Source organism: Octopus sinensis, linkage group LG2 (genome assembly GCF_006345805.1).
Source record: "Octopus sinensis linkage group LG2, ASM634580v1, whole genome shotgun sequence".
NCBI classification, from domain to species: Eukaryota; Metazoa; Mollusca; class Cephalopoda; order Octopoda; family Octopodidae; genus Octopus; species Octopus sinensis.
This window is the reverse complement of record NC_042998.1, coordinates 153101853-153122183: the sequence shown is the minus strand read 5'-3', so window position 1 is coordinate 153122183 and position 20331 is coordinate 153101853. Positions and strand designations below refer to the sequence as shown.

Here is a 20331-nt window from a genome sequence, read left to right as displayed (position 1 = left end):
ATTGATATGATAGGAAGCTATATTGAGGCTGGCATGATATGAATTGACATGTCAAATGCGTATCAAAATGTTAGAGCTGATAGTGTTCTCAATCCCTATTATGATTTTCTTTCTTTTTTTTAACAAAAAATGTTTAAACTTAAATATTCTGTTCACTATTTAAAAATTATGTTTACAGGTGTAGTGAATTAAACCAACATGCTGATAATCCAGAAGCAAAAATGAGTTCCATTGAACTTGAAAATCAGTGTTTCGTCACCAGTGCTGAGATTGAAAGTCTTGAATCTACAGGAAAGAAACCACGCTTGGGAAAACACGGTGTAAAGAAGAAACGACTTCCAGTAAAAATTATCAGAGGACAAAGTAGTTCTACATATTCCAGCCCAAATGATTCTGATGACTTGACAGATACAGATATTTCATCTGATAGTTACAAAAGGGATGGTCTAATGTCAAATCAGTTAGAACATTTAATTTATAATTCATCAAGTGAAGAAAGCCATTTGAAAAATCGATTCCTATTCCCAAATCCTCAGAACTACAGTAAAAACCAGGGTTTAAAAATATTTCATCAACACTTCTCACTCTTAGTTGGTTTGGGAAACCGAACAAATAATTGTTCAAAGCCTCAAGAAAATATACAACTAAAAAACAATAATGATTCACTCTGGCTCAGTATTCAAGCATGGTACAACGATGTCAGTTTGTATGAACAAGAGGAAATCCTCAAACAAAACAGGGGGAAAATTCCTGGTATTCTAAATGAAATTATCAACTTCAAGCTCAATGGCTGTAATAATGATGATTCTGCTGTTCTTTCAGAGTCTAATATTAATGACATTAGCTGTGATAGTTCTGATTTCCAAAATGCATACTTAAGCAGTAATTATGTTTTTACATTAACTGAAGAAACAATGAATTCCCAAAGGTTTGCTCTGAAAAAAGTTAGTGAACTTTTGGATAAACTTGATTTCTGTGAGAGACAGTTTCCGACAACAAAAGCCCTTGGTGAAGTCTATCCATTGTACAACCAGAAACACTTTATATATCGAGTGAAATCTCTTTGTTTGTGGTTGAATATTACTCAAGAATTGTCCCATAAAATTCGTCTTCTTGGTTGTGTCTTACAACAAAATGTGCAGAAGCGTAAAGAATGGCCTTGGTTTGAAAATCACAGGGAAATAGATAATTTGTTACTTGGAAGGTATGAGAGTGCATGGTCACAACTACCAAATAGTGAAACAGATTCTTACTTTAATCAAAAAGATGAAAAATCACGTGAAGATTATGCTTTTAATTCTTTTTCGCAAATGTCCCTTACCTCTGATTCAGGTAAATCAACTTTTTCACAGCCAGAATTCAAATTTGATCTAAATGACAGTGATCAGTCTTCATTAATTACTTCACCTGCTACAAAATTGTCTGCATCACGCAGCTCGAAAATTTCTCGTAGCTCCTCATACCAGAGTTATTCTCATATATGTTATGAAATAGACACAGGTGGGGAGAGTGGTTCAAAATCCTCATTTTATCACGATTATGTTGATCATGGTTTGAAGAAAATGGGGATGCATAAATTACTTAAAAGACTAAGAGATCTTTTAAGTGGATCTTTGAGCCGTGCTGAAGAAGCACTATGTAAACCTCAAGAGAATACTACAGGCTTCAGTTCTTTATCATCTGTAAGTAGCAATGCTTTATATCCAAAGTACTTTTTCTTTAATTATGTAAAGTGATGTATATTGATTTGTAGGCTTTGTTCAGACACTAAAAAGGTGCAAGATGTTTTATAATCTCTAGCTTGGGATTCAGATCACTGAGAGTTTTTTTTTTTTTACTTTTTTAATCTTGTGGAGGAGGAGGAGGGTGATGATAATGATGTTGATTTATGAAGATTGATGAAACACTTCATAAAAGAACATACACAATAAGAAGAGTGCAATACAATTTGTAATAAATAGAGATTGACTCTGTTTATTGAACCGGACAATATTTTGACAGTATGCCTAACTTTCTTGGGTTCAAAATGAAAAAATACGCAGAAATTCAAAATTTGTACTGGAATATCTTGCATTTCTTTTCAGAAAAAATGACATCCTCACTTTTTTGCTTTTTCATAGCTGGTAACAAAGAAAAAAAATATAAAAAGCAGGAAAGAGAACACTTGCCATTTGTAGCATTTACATGCAGTAAAAATATAAAAGAACTATTAACCAGTACCTATAATCTCAAAAAAATCTCCCTTGGAATTTTCTTAATGCTGTACAACAAAAAACAGCTGTAAGAGAAGTAGGCCCTGTTCATTGTGCAAAAACATGAACCAAGTCATGAACCACAGCTTATGTCAGAAATGTTATGATTCCCATTTGGAGTACACAGTGGATTGCACCAAAAACAACTTGATTTACGTTGGTTGCAAAGAATTTAATATGAGCGTCAGTATGATGCCAGGCACAATAACAATAGTTTGACAGGAACTTGCTGCACATATTACATCAAACGAAAGCAAATTTGAGGAACATCTTAAATAATGAAATTTTTCCTCATATGAGGAAAAATATATTTGTGTATTATTAACATCAGTTATGAAAAAGCGAAAATTGATGGTGTTGTTTTGTTTAAAAAGGAATGCAGGATATTCCAGTTCAAATTTTGTATTTCTGTATTTTTGCATATTTTTCATTTTGAACCTCAGGGAAACAGAGATACTGTCAAAATATTGTTTACTTCAATAAACAGTCAATCTTTGTTTATTACAGATAATTTTTATTGAGCATTTCCGTTCACGAAGAGTTACTTACATCAAACTTTATAAATTCTCAAAGATGATTGATTTTATGTTGCACTGAATAAGAATTGGAATGATTCAATGTTGTGGCAATTACCTAAGCCTTCAGGTGTCCAATGACAATTGTAATATAACTTACAGCTTTTGCATTTTGTTCCTTTTCACATATGGCTTGTCAGCCCAGTTAGTTTTGATAGATGCTAGTGTTGAGTCCAATCCTGGGCTTTGTACCATTCAATCACAAATCAGAAAATGAGAAATTGACTTTTCCATCAGTTTACTTGTTCTTGTGCAAAAATCAAGAGCTATTTATCATTTGTGAATACGTGCAGATAACAACAGATTATATCTGAATGTTTTACATCAAATATACCAATGTGTGCATCACAACTTGATGATTCATGTGGGTGGGACAGAACATTTCTAGCACTCAGTTTCACTGACATGGGCAGGTCTTCTCTTGAACCTCATATCACCAAACATCTTGGTCCATTGTCATTTCCTCCATGAGGAACATCCTGAGATTAGTCCTCACCACTTATCCCATGTGTTCCTGGCTCTTCCACAGGTACCATCCACTTTCAGTGACAGGCACTTCTGTATACAGTTGTTTTTATTCATATGCATCACACGTCCAGACCAATACATTCTCCTCTCCTGCATGTCACATTTAATCCTTCTTATGCCTAACTTCTCTCAAGTGCATTTACGCTTTGTCAGCAATGCACACTGATGTTACAAATCCAACAGAGCTTACTACCTTAACTCCTCTCCAGTCTATGCATGTTCTCTACGTTTAAAGACCATGCCTCACTACAATGGAATATAGCCATTTGTACACAAGCATCATACAATCTATCTTTCACTCTGAGAGAGAGTCCTTTTGTTGCCAACAGAGGTAGTAGTTCTTTGAGCTTTCTCCATCCTATTATTTTAGAAGCAATGCTTTCAGAGCATCCACCACTGTTACTAATTTGGTCACCTAAGTAGACTATCTACTACCTCAAAAGAGGCTCCTGGGCATTTGTGATAGTTCAAGCCCTGTGTGCTCTTTGTGCTTATTTGCTCCTGCAAATCTGCCAGGCACAAAAGTGATATCTGTTAACCTACCTGTGATTCCACTGCATCTCTTGTGTCCATTGCTTACACTGGGTGCAGCAAATGGAATTACTTCCCACTCCTTTCCTGCACATTGATCAGGGCCATTTACCTGATGGAAAAAGTATCTTATCTGCTTTCTTATCTGCCAAGAAATCAAGAAAATTGTTCGTTTTTAGGAATAATATTTAGGCTCAAATGTAAAAATAACTTGAAAACTGGGTTAGTCCCAATATTGAGCCATATATTATTTTGTAAGCCTACAGTAAAAGCTTTCAAAAAATAGTGGGATTTTTCCAATTTTAAAAATACAAGGCAAAATGTAAAGATATATGTGAGAAAATTTAGCTTGTGACTAGAGTACTTCAGAATTTCAAAAAGTTTGAGTTTGTATTTAATATCTCAAAAAAATTAAACTGAGTCAGCCAATACTGAACTTCGGTACTTAATCTGAGAAATGCATAAAAAAAACATCCATTTAAAAAATACTGAGAAATCTCCTGGAGCCAAAAAACAATATTTAATTGAAACCAAGACCTCATGAACGGTGCAACATATAACAAATTTTGTATCAACTCGTCTTCATCTCCAAATTTAAATATCAAAATTTTGCGAACGAGCTTCCAGAAATGAGACTAGATGGATGTTGCACATATTTCCCCAGTCCAGCTAGGTAGGTGTTAAGTGTGTATGAAGCAATCACTTTAACTCAAGAAAGCAGTTTTGCATATAATATCCCAACTAACTTAAATACTTGCTCTGCAACAAAAAAATCTAATATTCCTTAATATGTACCAAGAAAGCCTATATTTTAGAAAAATACTACCCATATCCTACAAAAATAGCCAGAGGTAAAAGACATTGAGTTCAACAATAACATTATAATAATCACTCAGATGTTAAATAATGAAGTAAGCTTTCATCATCATCAATTTCAGTTTCTGCCATATTTTTATTGTAGTAATGGTTTGAATGTCCTTGTATACAACATTTTTTTTTTTGCTACTATTTTTTTTTCTATGCCAGCATCAGGATTACTGGAAATCCACAATCTCCTGATTGTGTCAATAAGGTTGGCATTTTGACTAATTTTGCATGATAGATTGGTTCAAACATATTGTTTTATTTATGACAGTCTTCCAGCCCTGATTGATCCAGAGATCCAATTCAAAACAACCATCTAGCTCAATTATTTCTCAACTGTGATCAAGAGCATCTGTAAAGTTAGTGCAATACTGGTCTCCATTGGACTCTGAAGGTGTTTATTTTTTAATCATGGAAATGAGTCAATAAGAAAAATATATAGGTCTTTGAAAAACATTTGGTATTAATCTACATTTACACTTTCCTTCAAAGAAATAGCCCGTATAATTATTGAAGGATGCATATACCTCAAAAAGATGACTTTCCAAGACTCATTTTCAATAAAGTTTATTAAATAGTAGTGGTTGTGGTAAAGAATTACTGTTTCTTTGTATTGTAGTTCCCGATTTGCCCTTGCTGTTTGTTTGACCCCACTTTACATGCAATTTTTCAAAAATATATTGCAGCAGTTTCTGCTTCTCAGCCTTCAGGAAAGTGAAATTTTTACTTCCTTTACCTTCTGACTAATTGAAGATTCCAGAACCATAATTGTTCAGTACTGAACAACTTTTTTCCTACTATTCTAGTGTCCACTATTGTCACAACTTGTTAGCAGCAGTTCTAATAACCTGGATTCATCAAATTGTTCATTCATTACCACTTGTTTTATATTATCCCACAATTTGTTTGTATATCTCAGTTGTTTCATTTCCAACTCATCTAGTCGCTTTTGTGATTTATTTATGGTAGGCTTTTCTAACTTACAAAGCAATACTTTGTTGGAAATATTGTGTCTGACACTGTAACTTTTTACGACAAGGCAAAAGAACATTTATAAACCACCCTTTGAAAAGTCTCTTGAGTCAGCCATGCCTTCTTATTTGAAAACCAAATCAAGTAAAATTAAACTTTGTTACCCTTGAAAGCCCTAACTAGCCTTTACTACCCAAAAAGGTTTTTACATTAGAAGTTTCACCTTCCTTTTTCTGAAAATCGTCATATAAACTTTTGGCTCATTTATAAATTACCATCAAGTTTGTTGGCACATTACACTGATTCTCATCCTCAATCCATACACTCAAAAGTAAATACATTTTAAGCATTATTATATTAGATCTATGGAAAAATAAGGTCTGAATTGTTAATGGAATAGCTTGGCATAATTTTCTTTATTGTGATATATTGTTCCCACCGTTGTAGACATTGCAAGAGTTAATGTTTTGGCAATATAACTTAGTTTTACCTCTGTATCAAGTCTTTTTAAAACATCAAGTTTAATATCCACTTAAATCTCTTTATGGTTTCTCTTCACACCATTGCCTTCAGGTCTACTTGATAGCTTCTTTCCAGACATCTTATATTGAGGGAGAATCTAATAGTAGCAGGGATTAATTATCCACAACAAATATGTAGTAGAAAAAATTTTCCGTGGAAAGATTTGCTTTGTGTGAGTAGAAAATTATCTTAACCTATTGATGCAATAATTGAAAATGAGATGAAAAGGTGAATGCTTGAGGAAGCAAAATGACTATACAGTTGTAGTTAGATGTTCTGCTTCTTGCACGTCTGACTCAACACATAAGCACATACATACTCATGCATGCATGCGCACATGTGCACACACACACACACACACACACACACACACACACACGTACCGGTGTAGTTGCTGATATTTGTTGTTGCCAGTTGGATTAAAAAGTTGGATTCATAGTGGGTATGATGGGATTGCATTGGTTTAGATGCTAAGGACAATGGGTGGGTATTGTAGGGGTTATACTGTTCTTGCTAATTGTATTGTGGCTGTTTAGTCAATCTTCATAGACAATGGTTGCCAGATATCCTTTATATATGGGACATGTCCCATATTTGATAATTTTGTTCCCTGTCCTGTACTGACCTTTCAGGGACACATGTCCCATATCTAGTTCATTTTCAAATCTTGTAATAAAAATATATTTTTACTACCTTCTTATGGTTCTTAGTTGTAACTTTGTAAGTAATTATGCCTTCTTTTTTCATATTCTCTTGGTGAAGATAACCTAAATATAATGAAGAAACTAGTGTTGCTAGAAGTTTACACAAAACTGACTTGTTTGCAACTTGATACTGTCAACAAAATGTGTTGCTACTACTTGCCACAGCACACTTTTTTTTAAACTTAAAAACTAATCCATCCATTTCCAGATGCCAAAACATAAGTGTAAATTTCATGATGGATATTCCAGCAAATGGACATTTATCAAACAAGGCAGAAGCTGTTTTGAAGCAAACTATGGTGTATGTAATTGCACTTTCAGTATTGAACATGGCAAGAAGTCTGATATCAAACAACACATAGAAACAGTAAAATACAAAAGTAGCATTGCCTTTACTTCAAAAGAAGCTGGTAAAATAACAAACTTCTTGATCAAGAAAAACTCAGATGAAGAAAGTTAAAATAATAGCCACAGAAGTTACAATGGCATTTCATACTGCCCGTCATCATCAGTCATTCAGTTCAAATGACTGTATGAATGTACTACTACCAACAGTATTTCCTGATTCTAAAACTGCATGCAAATTTTCAAGTGCTAGGATTAAATGTACTGTAATGATAAAAATGTTGTGGCTCCATACACTATTGCGGAGATTGTTAAAGATATAAATAACTCTTCTTATGGCATATCTACAGATGCAAATAATCACAATGTTGAGAAAATTTTCCCATTGATTGTGCAATGTTTTTCACATGAAAAGGGTTTGTCGATAAAGTTATTGCAAGATCCCTCCCAAATAAGACCTTAGAAACAATAATAAACCTCATTGAGTTAGGACTGGACATGAAGTAATGTATAGCTTTAGGTGGAGTTAACACAAATACTAATTTTGCTGGACACTTGCACATAGGCACAACTACAGTAATCCCTTGCCTATTGCAGACGTTATGTTCTAAAACCCTCCACGATTGGTGAAAATCTGTGAAGTAGAAACAGTATATTTTTAAAATTATTTTTATAATTTGTATATATTTATTTTATAATAAATGTGAAACAACACCACAGAGGAATCAACGTAAGCTTAAACAATAAACTATGATAGGTGACCCGTGATATGGTGAGAGATTACTGTAATGTCCGTTCAAAGTTCAATGAAAGCATGAATGAATCGATGGAAGGTATTGGGTGTCCAGCTCATATTCTGCACAATGCTGCTCATACCGTGGCCAATATTCCTTCTGTTGATGTTGAAGTAATTGTTGTTAAATTGTTTTCATACTTTAGTATTTATACTGTTTGATCTGAGAAGTTGAAAGATTTCTGTAAGGTTGTTGGCCTCAATTCTCTCACTTTCTAAAACTAATTGGCTTTCTTTGATGAGAGCAGTTGAGAGAATCCTAAGGTTATTTAAAACACTGAAATCTTTTTTTGATTCTGAAGAAAAGGTCTCCCAAATTCTTGTAGAATTCTTCAATAATCCACTGAGTGAAGTCTACTCATATCTTGTTCACAGTTTTGAATATTTTTTTAGCAACAAGATTATGAAGATAGAATAGAGAGAAAACAGCATTATTCAAGTGCTTGACTGTTTAAAAGAAATCATTGCAGTTACAAAGAGAAGAATTAATGAAAATTTATTCCTCTCAGTGTGAAGGATTGCCTTAATAATGACAATGTGAAATCTGAAAAGAAAATGAAATTTCTACTTGAAGTGGATATCTATTACGGCACTTGCCATGACTATCTTGAGAAGTGGGTTTCGTGTTTTGAAAATTTTGATAACTTTACATGGATGTTATTAGATGAATGTTATTTCAAGAACAATACTCTGAGATGTTAATCTTATGCCAGTTCTTATTTAGCATACCAGTGCATAATGCTAATGTTAAACATGTCTTCTTTATATGAATGTTCAGTGGACTGTAAAATGAAATAAGTTGGATGTGGCTACTGTCGAAGCTATCTTACAATGCACATGGAACCTTAACTATCAGTGTAAAAAATTTTATAGGCATGTGTTAGAAAACTAGCTACCTGTAAACAAAAGCCATATCATCAGTAAAATACAACTAAAGGTAAAGGTTCAAGTTTAATTCTCGTGTGGTCTGTTTAGAAAATTTTGCATATAAGTTTATCAGTTTTGTTTCTTTTCATGTTCTTTTAGTCTATTTTCTGTATTGTTTGCATTAAATAATAATTTTCTAAGTTTTTCTATTGTCTCTATTGAATAAGAATTTTGCAGTGATCTAACTTTCTCACTATTTCTTTTAGTTATCTATATTGCCTGTATCAAATGATAATATTCAAATGCTTTCACACTTAAAGACATTTTTCTAGATTTAATCTATTTGTCATTAAATAAAATAATTTACAATTATTTCAATTTAACAGATTTTTTTGCCTATTTCTCTTTTGTCTGTATTAAAGAAATATTTTCAAATTATTTCATTTTTAACAGAGTTTATTTTTTTTAGCTTATATTAAATAATTATGAAATGATTTTACTTGTTTTTCTCATAATCCATTTAAATAAATGCTTTATGTTTTTAACTTATGTCTCTACTTTTTATATGATATATTGTTCTAGGTGTGTAGGCATGTATAAATTTATAAATATGTACAGAGAGATTTTAAGAGTGTTCTATATATATAATTTTCTAATCTGGCAACCCTATCATAGACCTAAGATCAAAGACATCTCATGCAACTTTTAAAATATTCTAGGCTGCCACATATGTTTTTATTTGAAATAAATTTGCTTATCTACTTCATACTGTGTGCTTCTGTTGCTGTTGGTAGTTGTGCTCATGTTGATGATAGAATCACACACACACACATACATTGGAATGAAATTTGGTGAGTCCAAATGTACATTTTTGACAATAAAAATGTGGAAAAGTTGTGCCCTCCTATGAAAACCTGAAAATAAACAACTTGACAATACAACCTCAACAGTCAAGTGACAATTATAGGTATCTTGGATAAGTTGAGAATGTCAGATATGGGGAACACAAAAACAAGGAGAGGACCAGAAATGAATACCTCGGGAAAACGAAGAGAATACAGTCATCAGAACTCTCAGTTTACAACAAATATATTACCAACAACACATTACATTGCCTACCCTCACATCTATGTTTGATCTTCTGAACAGGTCTCTACAAGAACTCAATGAGATAGATGTTCAAACTCACAAACTGCTCAGTGTTACAGGAAACCTAAACATCAACGGAGATGTAGACAGGATATACTCACCACACAAAGATGGCGCTCATGGTCTCAAATCTGTATTGAAGCTGAATGAAACATGTATTGTGACACTGAAACGTCTGCAGCAGAGGAAAGAGACCAGTAATTATCTTGCCCGAGTTTGTGACCATGAAATCAAAAGGCATGGGCATGGCTGTGTTGTAAGAAGCTTGTTTCCCAATCACACGGTTTTGGGATCAGTTCCACTGTGTGGAATTTTGGGCAAGTGTCTTCTGTTATAGCCTTGGGTCAACCAAAGCCTTGTTAGTGGATTTGGTAGACAGGAACTGAAAGAAACCAGTTGTATATTTATACACACACACACACATATATATGTGTGTATATGTCTTTATGTGTGTGTTTGATACTGCTTGACAACTAGTGTTCAGCAAAAGAGACTGATAGAATAAGTACCAGGCATAGGAGATAAGTCCTTGAGCTGATCTGTTTCACTAAAACCCTACAAGGTGGTGCTCCAGCATGGCTATAGTCAAATGACTGAACAAGTAAAAGAATAAAACATAATTAGAATAGCTAATGAACTTAAAGGAGAGATATGAAATAAGAGCAAGTTGATACAGATCTCTCCGCAAGGAGCATTGCTAATATCTATTTATCAGAAGAACAAACTTAAAAAACAAATGGATCAGTTCACAAAAGAAAATAGTGCATGGTTACTTGCATGAAAAACACAAATCATAAAAGGGACTGATCATGTGAAAAGCTTGGAATGGAGTACCGACAAGATTATGACATGCCATTTTGAAGGCTACTTCCATGCATTTCAACAACAAGAGAGCTCCACCAAGTACCAACACCATAAGAGGTGGAAAAGGTTGACAGACAACAAATATAGCCTGTGCAATACTAAGACTGAAAACATAAACCAAATATATATATATATATATATATATATATATATTATATATATATATATGCAAAACAATAAGAGAGAGTCCACTATGTGGACGCTCTAACACTAGATATAGATCCGCAAAGGGAATCCGCCACCAAAGAATTGTTCTCAAGAATTAATTCAATGTGCCAAGAATGTAAGCGAGCAGGACAAATGAAAAATAACGAAAAAATAGATTAACTCTTTACAATTGTTTCATCGTTAATAGATTATGTAATTTTACTTACATAAGTATTTTCGAATCGTCAGAATATAATTTGTTGAACCGAACGGCAAAATCCACATGATGTAACAATTCTTTGGTGGCTGATTCCCTTTGCGGATCTATATCTAGCATTAGAGCGTCCACATAGTGGACTCTCTCATATTGTTTTGCATTAATAATTTTTACTGTACCCCAGTCTTTTCTACGCTAGGCCACTTGGTGTTTAAATTGATGTTACTAATTAATATTCAATTTTTTCACCCTTATTTTGACTATATATATATATATATATATATATATTCACATATAGATTTTTATGTTATAGTTTTACTGCACATATAGACTTGCATACACATTGATATGTCTTTCTTTTTCTTTTTTGTCTCTCACTATTATTATTATTGTTGTTATCATCATTATTTTTCCCCTTCACAACTTGGTTTGTAAATTATTTAATTTTCACTTACTGCCCCATCTGTGTCCTCTTATTGTATCTTTATTTTATTTTATTCTATTTCATTTTATTAAACTTTCTTGATGTTCTTCCCATTCGGATGGTGTTTTTTTATGTGCCAGCGGCACAGGTATCACAACTACAATTTCCATTTGATTTTTATTTTGATATTGATGTACTTGACTCAATAGGTTTCCTCAAGCACAGCAGGTCACCCTACGATTGAAGGTAAGCACAGCAGGCCATCCTGCGAGCCATGAACTCACTTCATTTGTCAGGTCTTCGCAGTCACAGCATATATCCAGAGAACTTGGTCTTTCGTCATTACTAACGTTCGAAGGTCATTCTTGACCACCTCATCCCATGTCTTCTTGGGTCTACCTCTATCCCAGATTCCTTCAACTGTTTGGGAGTGGCACTTCTTCACACATCTCTCCTCATCCATCCGTAGTACATGATCATACCAATGCAAACGTCTCTCCTACACGCCACATCCGATGCTTCTTATGTCCAACATTTCTCTCAAGGTGCTTACACTCTGTTGTGCATACACACTGACATTACACATCCAGTGGATCATGCTGGCTTCATTTCTTTTGAGCCTACACATGTCCTCTGCAGTCACAGCTCATGTTTCATTGCTGTGAAGCATGGCAGTTTGCATACATGCGTCGTACAATCTATCCTTTGTCACCAGTAGGGGAAGAAGCTTTCTAAACTTTGCCCAGGCTATTCTTATTCTAGTGGTAACACTCTCTGAGCATCTACCCACACTACTAACTTGGTTGCCTAGGTAGCAGAAGCTATCAACTACTTCTAGTTTCTTCCCCTGGAGTGTAATGGAATCTATTTTCTAAGTATCTGTGGTGTCTATTGCCCCTGTGCATCTGTCGCACACGAAAGCTATCTTCTCAGTTAATTTTCCTTTGATGTTGCTGCACCTCTTATGTGTCCATAGCTTACACTGGGTATGTCTTATGGAGTTTCTACCTACACCTTTTCTACAGATCGAGCAGGGCCACCTATCTGAGAGTGTGTGTAATGAGTTCGCCTTCTTACTTACTAGAACTTTGGTCTTTGCTACATTGACTCTAAGGCCTTCTTCTTCATCACTGATGCTGTTTAAAATAACCCCTAGGCAAATTCTATAAACAAAACATTCAAAAGAAATATTTTCATGAATTGAACATCCACTGATAGTCATTAGCTGACCATTCAAAATACTACTGTCATGGCACTCCCACATTCTTCTTCTTTCCCTTCTCCTCCTCCTTTTTCTTCTTCCCTACTAAGAATTCACAATGACCTTCCTCAAACCCACAAGAGTAAACAAGGGAGACAGAGACAGGCAGAAACAAGGAAAATGCCACTTGTATTTGAACACTATACAAATATTCTTTTAAAAAAACTTTTCTTTTAATTTTTCTAAATTTAATTATTTAATTCTTACAGTTGAAAAAGTCTCAATGACTGAAACCAGTACTGAAATGTTTTTTATAAAATTATTTTAGCATTTTCTATCTTGACTTTTTTTTTCTATATGAATATATATATATATATATATATATATATGGGAGGCGCATGGCTCAGTGGTTAGAGCGTCGAGCTTACGATCGTGAGGTTGTGAGCTCGAATCCCGGACCGGGCTGCGTGTTGTGTTCTTGAGCAAAGCACTTTATTTCACGTTGCTCCAGTTCACTCAGCTGTAGAAATGAGTTGCGACGTCACTGGTGCCAAGCTGTATCGACCTTTGTCTTTCCCTTGGATAACACTGGTGGCGTGGAGAGGGGAGGCTGGTATGCATGGGCGACTGCTGGTCTTCCATAAACAACCGTGCCCAGACTTGTGCCTGGGAGGGTAACTTTCTAGGTGCAATCCCATGGTCATTCATGACCGAAGGGGGTCTTTACCCTTTATATATATATATATATATATATATATATATATATATGAATATATCATCATCGTCATCATTGTCATTTAACGTCCGCTTTCCATGCTGGCATGGGTTGGACGATTTGACTGAAGGCTGGCAAACCAGATGGCTGCACCAGGTTTCAATCTTGATCTGGCAGAGTTTCTACAGCTGGATGCCCTTCCTAATGCCAACCACTCCGAGAGTGTAGTGGGTGCTTTTATGTGCCACCGGCATGGGGCCAGTCAGGCGGTACTGGCAACGACCTTGCTCGAATCTTTTACACATGCCACCGGCACAGGTGCCAGTAAGGCAATGCTAGTAATGGTCACACTTGGATGGTGTCTTTTACATGCCACCGGCATGGAGGCCAGATAGCCGCTCTGGCAATGATCACACTCGGATGCTCTTAACACCCTACTAGCACGGGGCTCAAGTGCCAGTAAGGCGACGCTGGTAATGATCACATTCGAATGGTGCCTTTTAAGTGCCACTGGAACGGACGCCATTTGGCCGCTCTGTCAATGATCACACTCGTATGGTGCTTTTGCACCCCACTAGCACGGACGCCAGTCATTGAATTTGATTTTGATTTTGACTTTATTTTACTTGCCTCAACAGGTTTTCGCAAGCAGAGTTTTAGTGTCCAAAGAAGGAAAAGGTATGCATAAGTGGGCTGGTTACACCCCTCGCATAGGCCACGAGATTATGGTCTCATTTGGCTTGCACACAGCATATTTCCAAAAGTCTTGGTCACTAGTCATTTCCTTGGTGAGGCCTAAAGTTCAAAGGTCATGCTTCACCACTTCATCTCAGGTCTTCCTGGCTCTCCCTCTTCCACAGGTTCCCTCAACTGCTAGATTGTGGCACTTTTTCACACAGCTATCCTCATCCACTCTCGCCACATGACCATACCAGCACAGTCGTCTCTCTTGCACAGCACATCTGATGCTTCTTAGGTCCAACATTTCTCTCAAGGTACTTACACTCTGTTGAGTATGCACACTGACATTACACATTCATCGGATCATACTAGCTTCATTCCTTGCAAGATTATGCATGTCCTCAGCAGTCACAGCCCATGTTTCACTGCCATGTAGCATGGCTGTTCGTACACATGCGTCATACAGTCTACCTTTACTCTGAGCTAGAGACCTTTGTCACCAGCAGAGGTAAGAACTCTCTGAACTTTGCCCAAGCTATTCTTATTCTAGCAGCTACACTTTCTGCACACCCTCCCCCGCTACTGACTTGGTCACCTAAGTAATGGAAGCTATCAACTACTTCTAGTTTTTCTACCTGGAATGTAGCGGTAGTTGTTCTGTGCATTTTCAGTGTTTATTGCTCCTGAGCATCTGCCACATACAAAAACTATCTTCCCAGTTAGCCTTCCTTTGATATTACTGCACCTCTTATGTGTCCATAGCTCACACAGGGTACATCTTATAGAGTTTCTACCTACGTCTTTTCTACAGATCGAGCAGGGCCATCTACCTGAAGGGATTTGTGGTTTGCCTGCCTTCCTACTTATTAGGACTTTGGTTTTAGTTAGGTTGACTCTAAGGCCCTTCGATTCTAATCCTTGCTTCCACACTTGAAACTTCTCTCTAGTACTGATAGTGACACAGCAATTAGAGCAAGGTGATCAGCATAGAGGAGCTCCCAGGGGCACATCCTATCTTGAATTCCTATGTTATTGCCTGGAGGACCTATGGTAAATAGGAGGGGGCTGAGGACTGAACCCTGGTGGACCCCTACCTCTACCCTGAATTCTTTAGTGTACTCATTGCCAACCGTCACCTTACTGACAGCATCCCTGTACATAGTTTGCACGTCTCTCTCTAACCATTCATCTATCCCTAGTTTCCTCATTGACCACCAAATAAGAGATAGGGGGACCCTGTCAAAGGTTTTCCCCTTGTCAACGAAAACCAGGTGCAGGGGCTTATCTTTGGCTAGGTATTTCTCCTGCAGCTGTCTTACCAGAAATATAGCTTCAGTGGTGCTTTTCCCTGGCATGAAACCAAACTTCGACTCATCCAAACTGACTTTCTCCCTAATTAGTTGGGCTATGACCCTCTCCGTGACCTTCATTACCTGATCGAACGGCTTGATACCTCTGTAATTATTTGTATCTAAAGCGTCACCTGTACCTTTGTAGCAGTTGACTATTATGCTGCTACACCAGTCATTGGGTATGACTCCTTCATGTATCACCTGGTTAACTATGCAGGTGACTAGGCTTTAGCCGACACTGCCAGATATTTTGAGCATCAGTGCAGTAATTCCTGATGGGCCTGGAGCTTTCCCTCTCTTTGTACTCTTAATTGCTTTATGTACAAAGGTACTAACAACTTGGATAGCTGTTCCCTCTGTTGGGTCGACATTCGGCAGACTCTCTTTCTCCCATTCATTTTCTTGATTCAGCAACCTTTCATAGTGGCGTCTCCAAACCTCTCTCTTTGCAGCCTGATTTACTGCAAGTGGGCCATCATCCATGCTAACAGATTTCTCTCTGACAACATCATGATTCTCTCTCACACACTGTCTTGCAACACGAAATACCTCAAGTCTTTGGTCCTCATGGCGCAAAACATTGGCAAATTTTTCCTTGTCTGCTTCCCATCTGGCCAAATAAACCTGCCTCCTAGCTTCCCTTCTGGCAATCTGATACAATTCCCTGTTACCACCGTTCTTCCAGTCCTTCCAAGCCTGTTTCTTTTCTCTAATAGCCCTGTCAACAACATTATCCCACCACCATGTTATTTTGGGTCGTGAAGGGACTTTGCGCCATCCACAGATCTGGTCAGTAGTCCTTACCAGGTTGTCCTGTAGGAACCTCCAGTTGTCTTCTATACCATGGGAAGCTATATCCCCTTCTATTTCGTCAAAGGCTTTGAGTAATGTCTCTAAATCTCTGTCCATTTGCGGGATCTTTAAGTCTCCGGACCCTTCTTCTCCTCGCTGGTCGTCTTCTGGGCAACCATTTAGCACTTACCCAGAAGTCACTAACTACCAGTCTATGTTGTGGGGTACATTCTTCGCCTGGGGAGGTTTTGGCATTTATAAGCAGCCATCTTTCTCTTTTTCTGGTGAGGATGTAGTCAATCTGGTAGTGTGTCTGCCCGAGTGGTAGGTGACTAGTTGGCTGGCAGGTTTTCTGAAGTTAGTATTGCGTAAGATCATTTGCGTCACAGAACTCCAGCAGCCTGGTTCCCTCCTCATTGCGAGAGCCAAAACCGTAGCCTCCATGTATGCCATGGAAACGCCCGACATGTTGTCTAACATGTCCATTGAAGTCACCAGCCACAAAGAGGTCTCTGTCATTCGTCAACGTGGTATCATAGAATCGGTCTTTCTGTCCATCAGGTAGCCCTGGCTGAGGGGCACAGGCCAAGATAATGGTTGCTAACCCATGGTGGAGCACTAATCTAATCTTAAATATTCTATCGCATACCCTGACAACCTCAATTACCTTATCTACCCATTTCTCCTCAAGAAGTACACCCACGCCCCCGACTCCATCAGTGTTCCCTGCCCAGAAAATCTTGTACCTGTGTTCTTTGCCTGTGAGGAACCTAGCAGAACCTCCTCTCCACCTAATTTCTTGGATGCAGCACATATCAATACATCTCCGTTCAAGCATCTCAACAATCTCACCAGACCTACCTTTCAGTGTGCTGACGTTGAGAGTGCCAACCCTGAGGGTGTGGGAGGTATGGGCCCTTGAGATCCTGGGATGGGGGACAGCGGCGTCATGTACCTGAAAAGAGAGCTCGCATTTGGCAGAATTCATAGACAAACAACAATAGTCTTAAGTTCAACCCGCGTACACTACAATCATATTTTGCCCTGTATGATCACTACCTTATATAGAAGGGGGTGGGGTGGCGAAAGGCCTTTAGAAGTGTTCATGGGAGACAACCAAGGATGACAGAATAGGGACTTCTGGTACAGGTGGAGGGGGTGCGAGGGCGGGCACACCGCAAACTAGCAACTAGACATTGGGGACGAATGTCTGTGTGATGGACTTTCATGAGTGAGAGAATATGTTGCGGATTAAGGGGAAATGCATGAGCTTAGTTTATCTTAGACATCGATAAGACAGAACTGTAGGGTAATATATTTAACATGATGGCATGGCGCTGAAATAGATGGAGTAAAACAGAATAGAGATAAACTAATAAGGGTTAATCAAGCGTGCAGAAATACAAGGGTTGAATTTAAAAGAATTCTTATCTGGAGGAATGCTTCATCTTTTGCGTTCATAGTTTCACAGCCAAGGTATTGAGATCGACATAGGAAGCTATAAAGCTTTTGTTAGTTTATACAGGGTGGTGGTGGAGGGGAAGTAGGAAGTCCGATCGAGTCAAGTGGTAATTGAAAGAGATAGGGAGACAGAGTGAAGAGATAGAGAGAAACATAGCGAAGATTGCTCTACATTTTAAATTGATGTAATGATTACATTGTTCAGTTAAATGGAATTGCATGAAACGATCGTACTGCATTACCTCTGGATATCCTTGTTGCTTATTTTGATTATTTATATATGTGTATATATATATACCCACACACACATACATAAATAAATAATAAAGATGATGATATACACATACATATCTTCAAGCATATATATACACACATATATATTACTCTTATACAAGAGTGTTGTTGACAGTGACTTTGAAGATTCTGCCAGATAAGCCATTGTTGGACAATAAACCATCACTGTCCAATGATAGCTTATCTGTCCAAAACTTCAAAGTCACTATCAACAACATTCCTGTTTAAGAATAATAAATTTGTACTCTACAAAAGTATACTATAAACTATCAGATCAATGTAAAATTGTTTTTATTATAACTGAACATAAAAACAAACATTTATACATATATATATACCTACATACATACACACACACACACACACATATATAAGCATATATCATTCTTTCAGTTAACATGTTTTTCCATACTACCAGAGATGTGAATAGTGAGTTATTTTAAGCAGGACTTTTGCAGACGGATGTTCTTCCTGTCACTAACCCTAACCCTTGTTTTCAAGTAAAAGAATCTTTTATATTCCAGAAAGCACCAAGAAAGAGCATCATGCGAACATGGAATGGACAACATCACCGCTGTATCGTCCATGCAATGACAAGTAACAAACATCTACATCCTGAATTTCCTGCAGTTTATGCATTTCAAATACCCTTAGAAATTATTGGTAAACCTAAAGCTTTTGTTGAAGACAACTTATCAAGGGTAATGAGCACTGGAACTGGACTTCATAAAGCATAATCAAGCCTGTCCCTGTGTGTGTAAGATTGTTAATTGACAAATTTATTAGAAGATTCTTGGTGCCACATAGAGGGAACCCATGCTGATGCCACATAATGAGCACCATGCCTATGCTGGTGCCATGTGAAAAATATGTGTCAGTGCCACATAAAAAGTGACTCTGCTGGTACCATGTACAGAGCACCCATGCTGGTGCCACATAGAAAGAATCTGTGCTGGTGCATTGTAAAAAAACACCTGTGCTTGACCCATGTAAGGAGCACTCATGCTGGTGCAACGTAAAAAGTACTCATGCTGGTGTGACATATAAAATATCAATGCTGGTTTCACATATAAAGCACCCAGCACACACTGTAAAGTGGTTGGCACCAGGAAGGGCATCCAGTTGTAGAACTTTAGCCAAAACAGACAATTGGAGCCTGGTGCAACTCTCTGGCTGGCTAGCTCTTATCAAACCATCCAACCCATGCCAGCATGGAAAACAGGCATTAAATGATGATGATGAGGATTGAATACAATGCACAGTGATATGTGTCCTGGCTATCTGTATTTCAGTTCAAACCTTGCCAAAATCAATTCTGCTTTTTGTTTATTTGGGGTTCAATAAAGTACCAGCTGAGTACAGATGCAGGAGACTGCTACATCCTGTATGTTCAGCTAGATCAAGAGGTGCATGAGGGGAGATCTGTATCTGTTTGTGACTACAAACCATTACTAAAAGCATGGTATACAATGACACCAAGTCATCTTCTATCATGAGTGATGGACAGGTGAGGCAGTGTTAAGAAGCTTGTTTCTCAGTTATGCGGCCTCAGGTTTAGTCCCACTTGTGAGTGGATGTGGTAGATGGAAACTGAAAGAAACCCACAAGATTATCCACCATCTTTCCAACAGCAACCTCGTCACTTTCTGGAACTCCATATGTCTAACAATTGTGGATATGCTTACAAAATCAAAAAACAACACAGCAGTCATAACTTTCAGATACATTTTTTTCATGCTCAGAATTGCTGAAGCATGGAATAAACTACCAGCTATCGGGACACTACATCCTTCAAAGCTTCCATGCTTCCTGAAATTCACCAACACTACACATGATAACCCTGTCTTTTTTCCTTTAACAACTCACTTCCTATGCATTATTCTATGTATGGTTCATGTACTTTTGGCTACTTTTTCTTCTGAGTTTTAGTGCACCCGAGCACTGCATACAATAAGTTTATTATTATTTTTATACATGTGTGTGTACTCTTGATGATGCTTGGCATCATGTGATGGTAATAAATGAGAATCACTATCATATAGGCAATGTTGTTCATTTCAAGTCTTCCATGGAAAATGTCT

At 37.1% G+C, this 20331-nt stretch overlaps 1 protein-coding gene across 2 annotated transcripts; it reads left to right on the top strand.

Annotated features, from left to right (window-relative positions):
* Window positions 1-180: 180 nt before the first annotated feature.
* Window positions 181-8479, top strand: LOC115232546 (mitogen-activated protein kinase kinase kinase 4-like). 2 transcript variants are annotated; one of them, XM_036500184.1, is made up of 3 exons: window positions 181-1682; window positions 4913-4958; window positions 8462-8479. In XM_036500184.1, the coding sequence occupies exons 1-2, from the start codon at window positions 222-224 to the stop codon at window positions 4943-4945; spliced, it is 1494 nt and encodes a 497-aa protein (XP_036356077.1). In that variant the 5' UTR covers window positions 181-221; the 3' UTR covers window positions 4946-4958; window positions 8462-8479. The 2 variants fall into 2 exon arrangements, with proteins under 2 accessions (XP_036356077.1, XP_029658346.1); XM_029802486.2 differs by lacking the exon at window positions 8462-8479 and having other exon boundaries at window positions 4913-6940.
* The last annotated feature ends 11852 nt before the right edge of the window (window positions 8480-20331 follow it).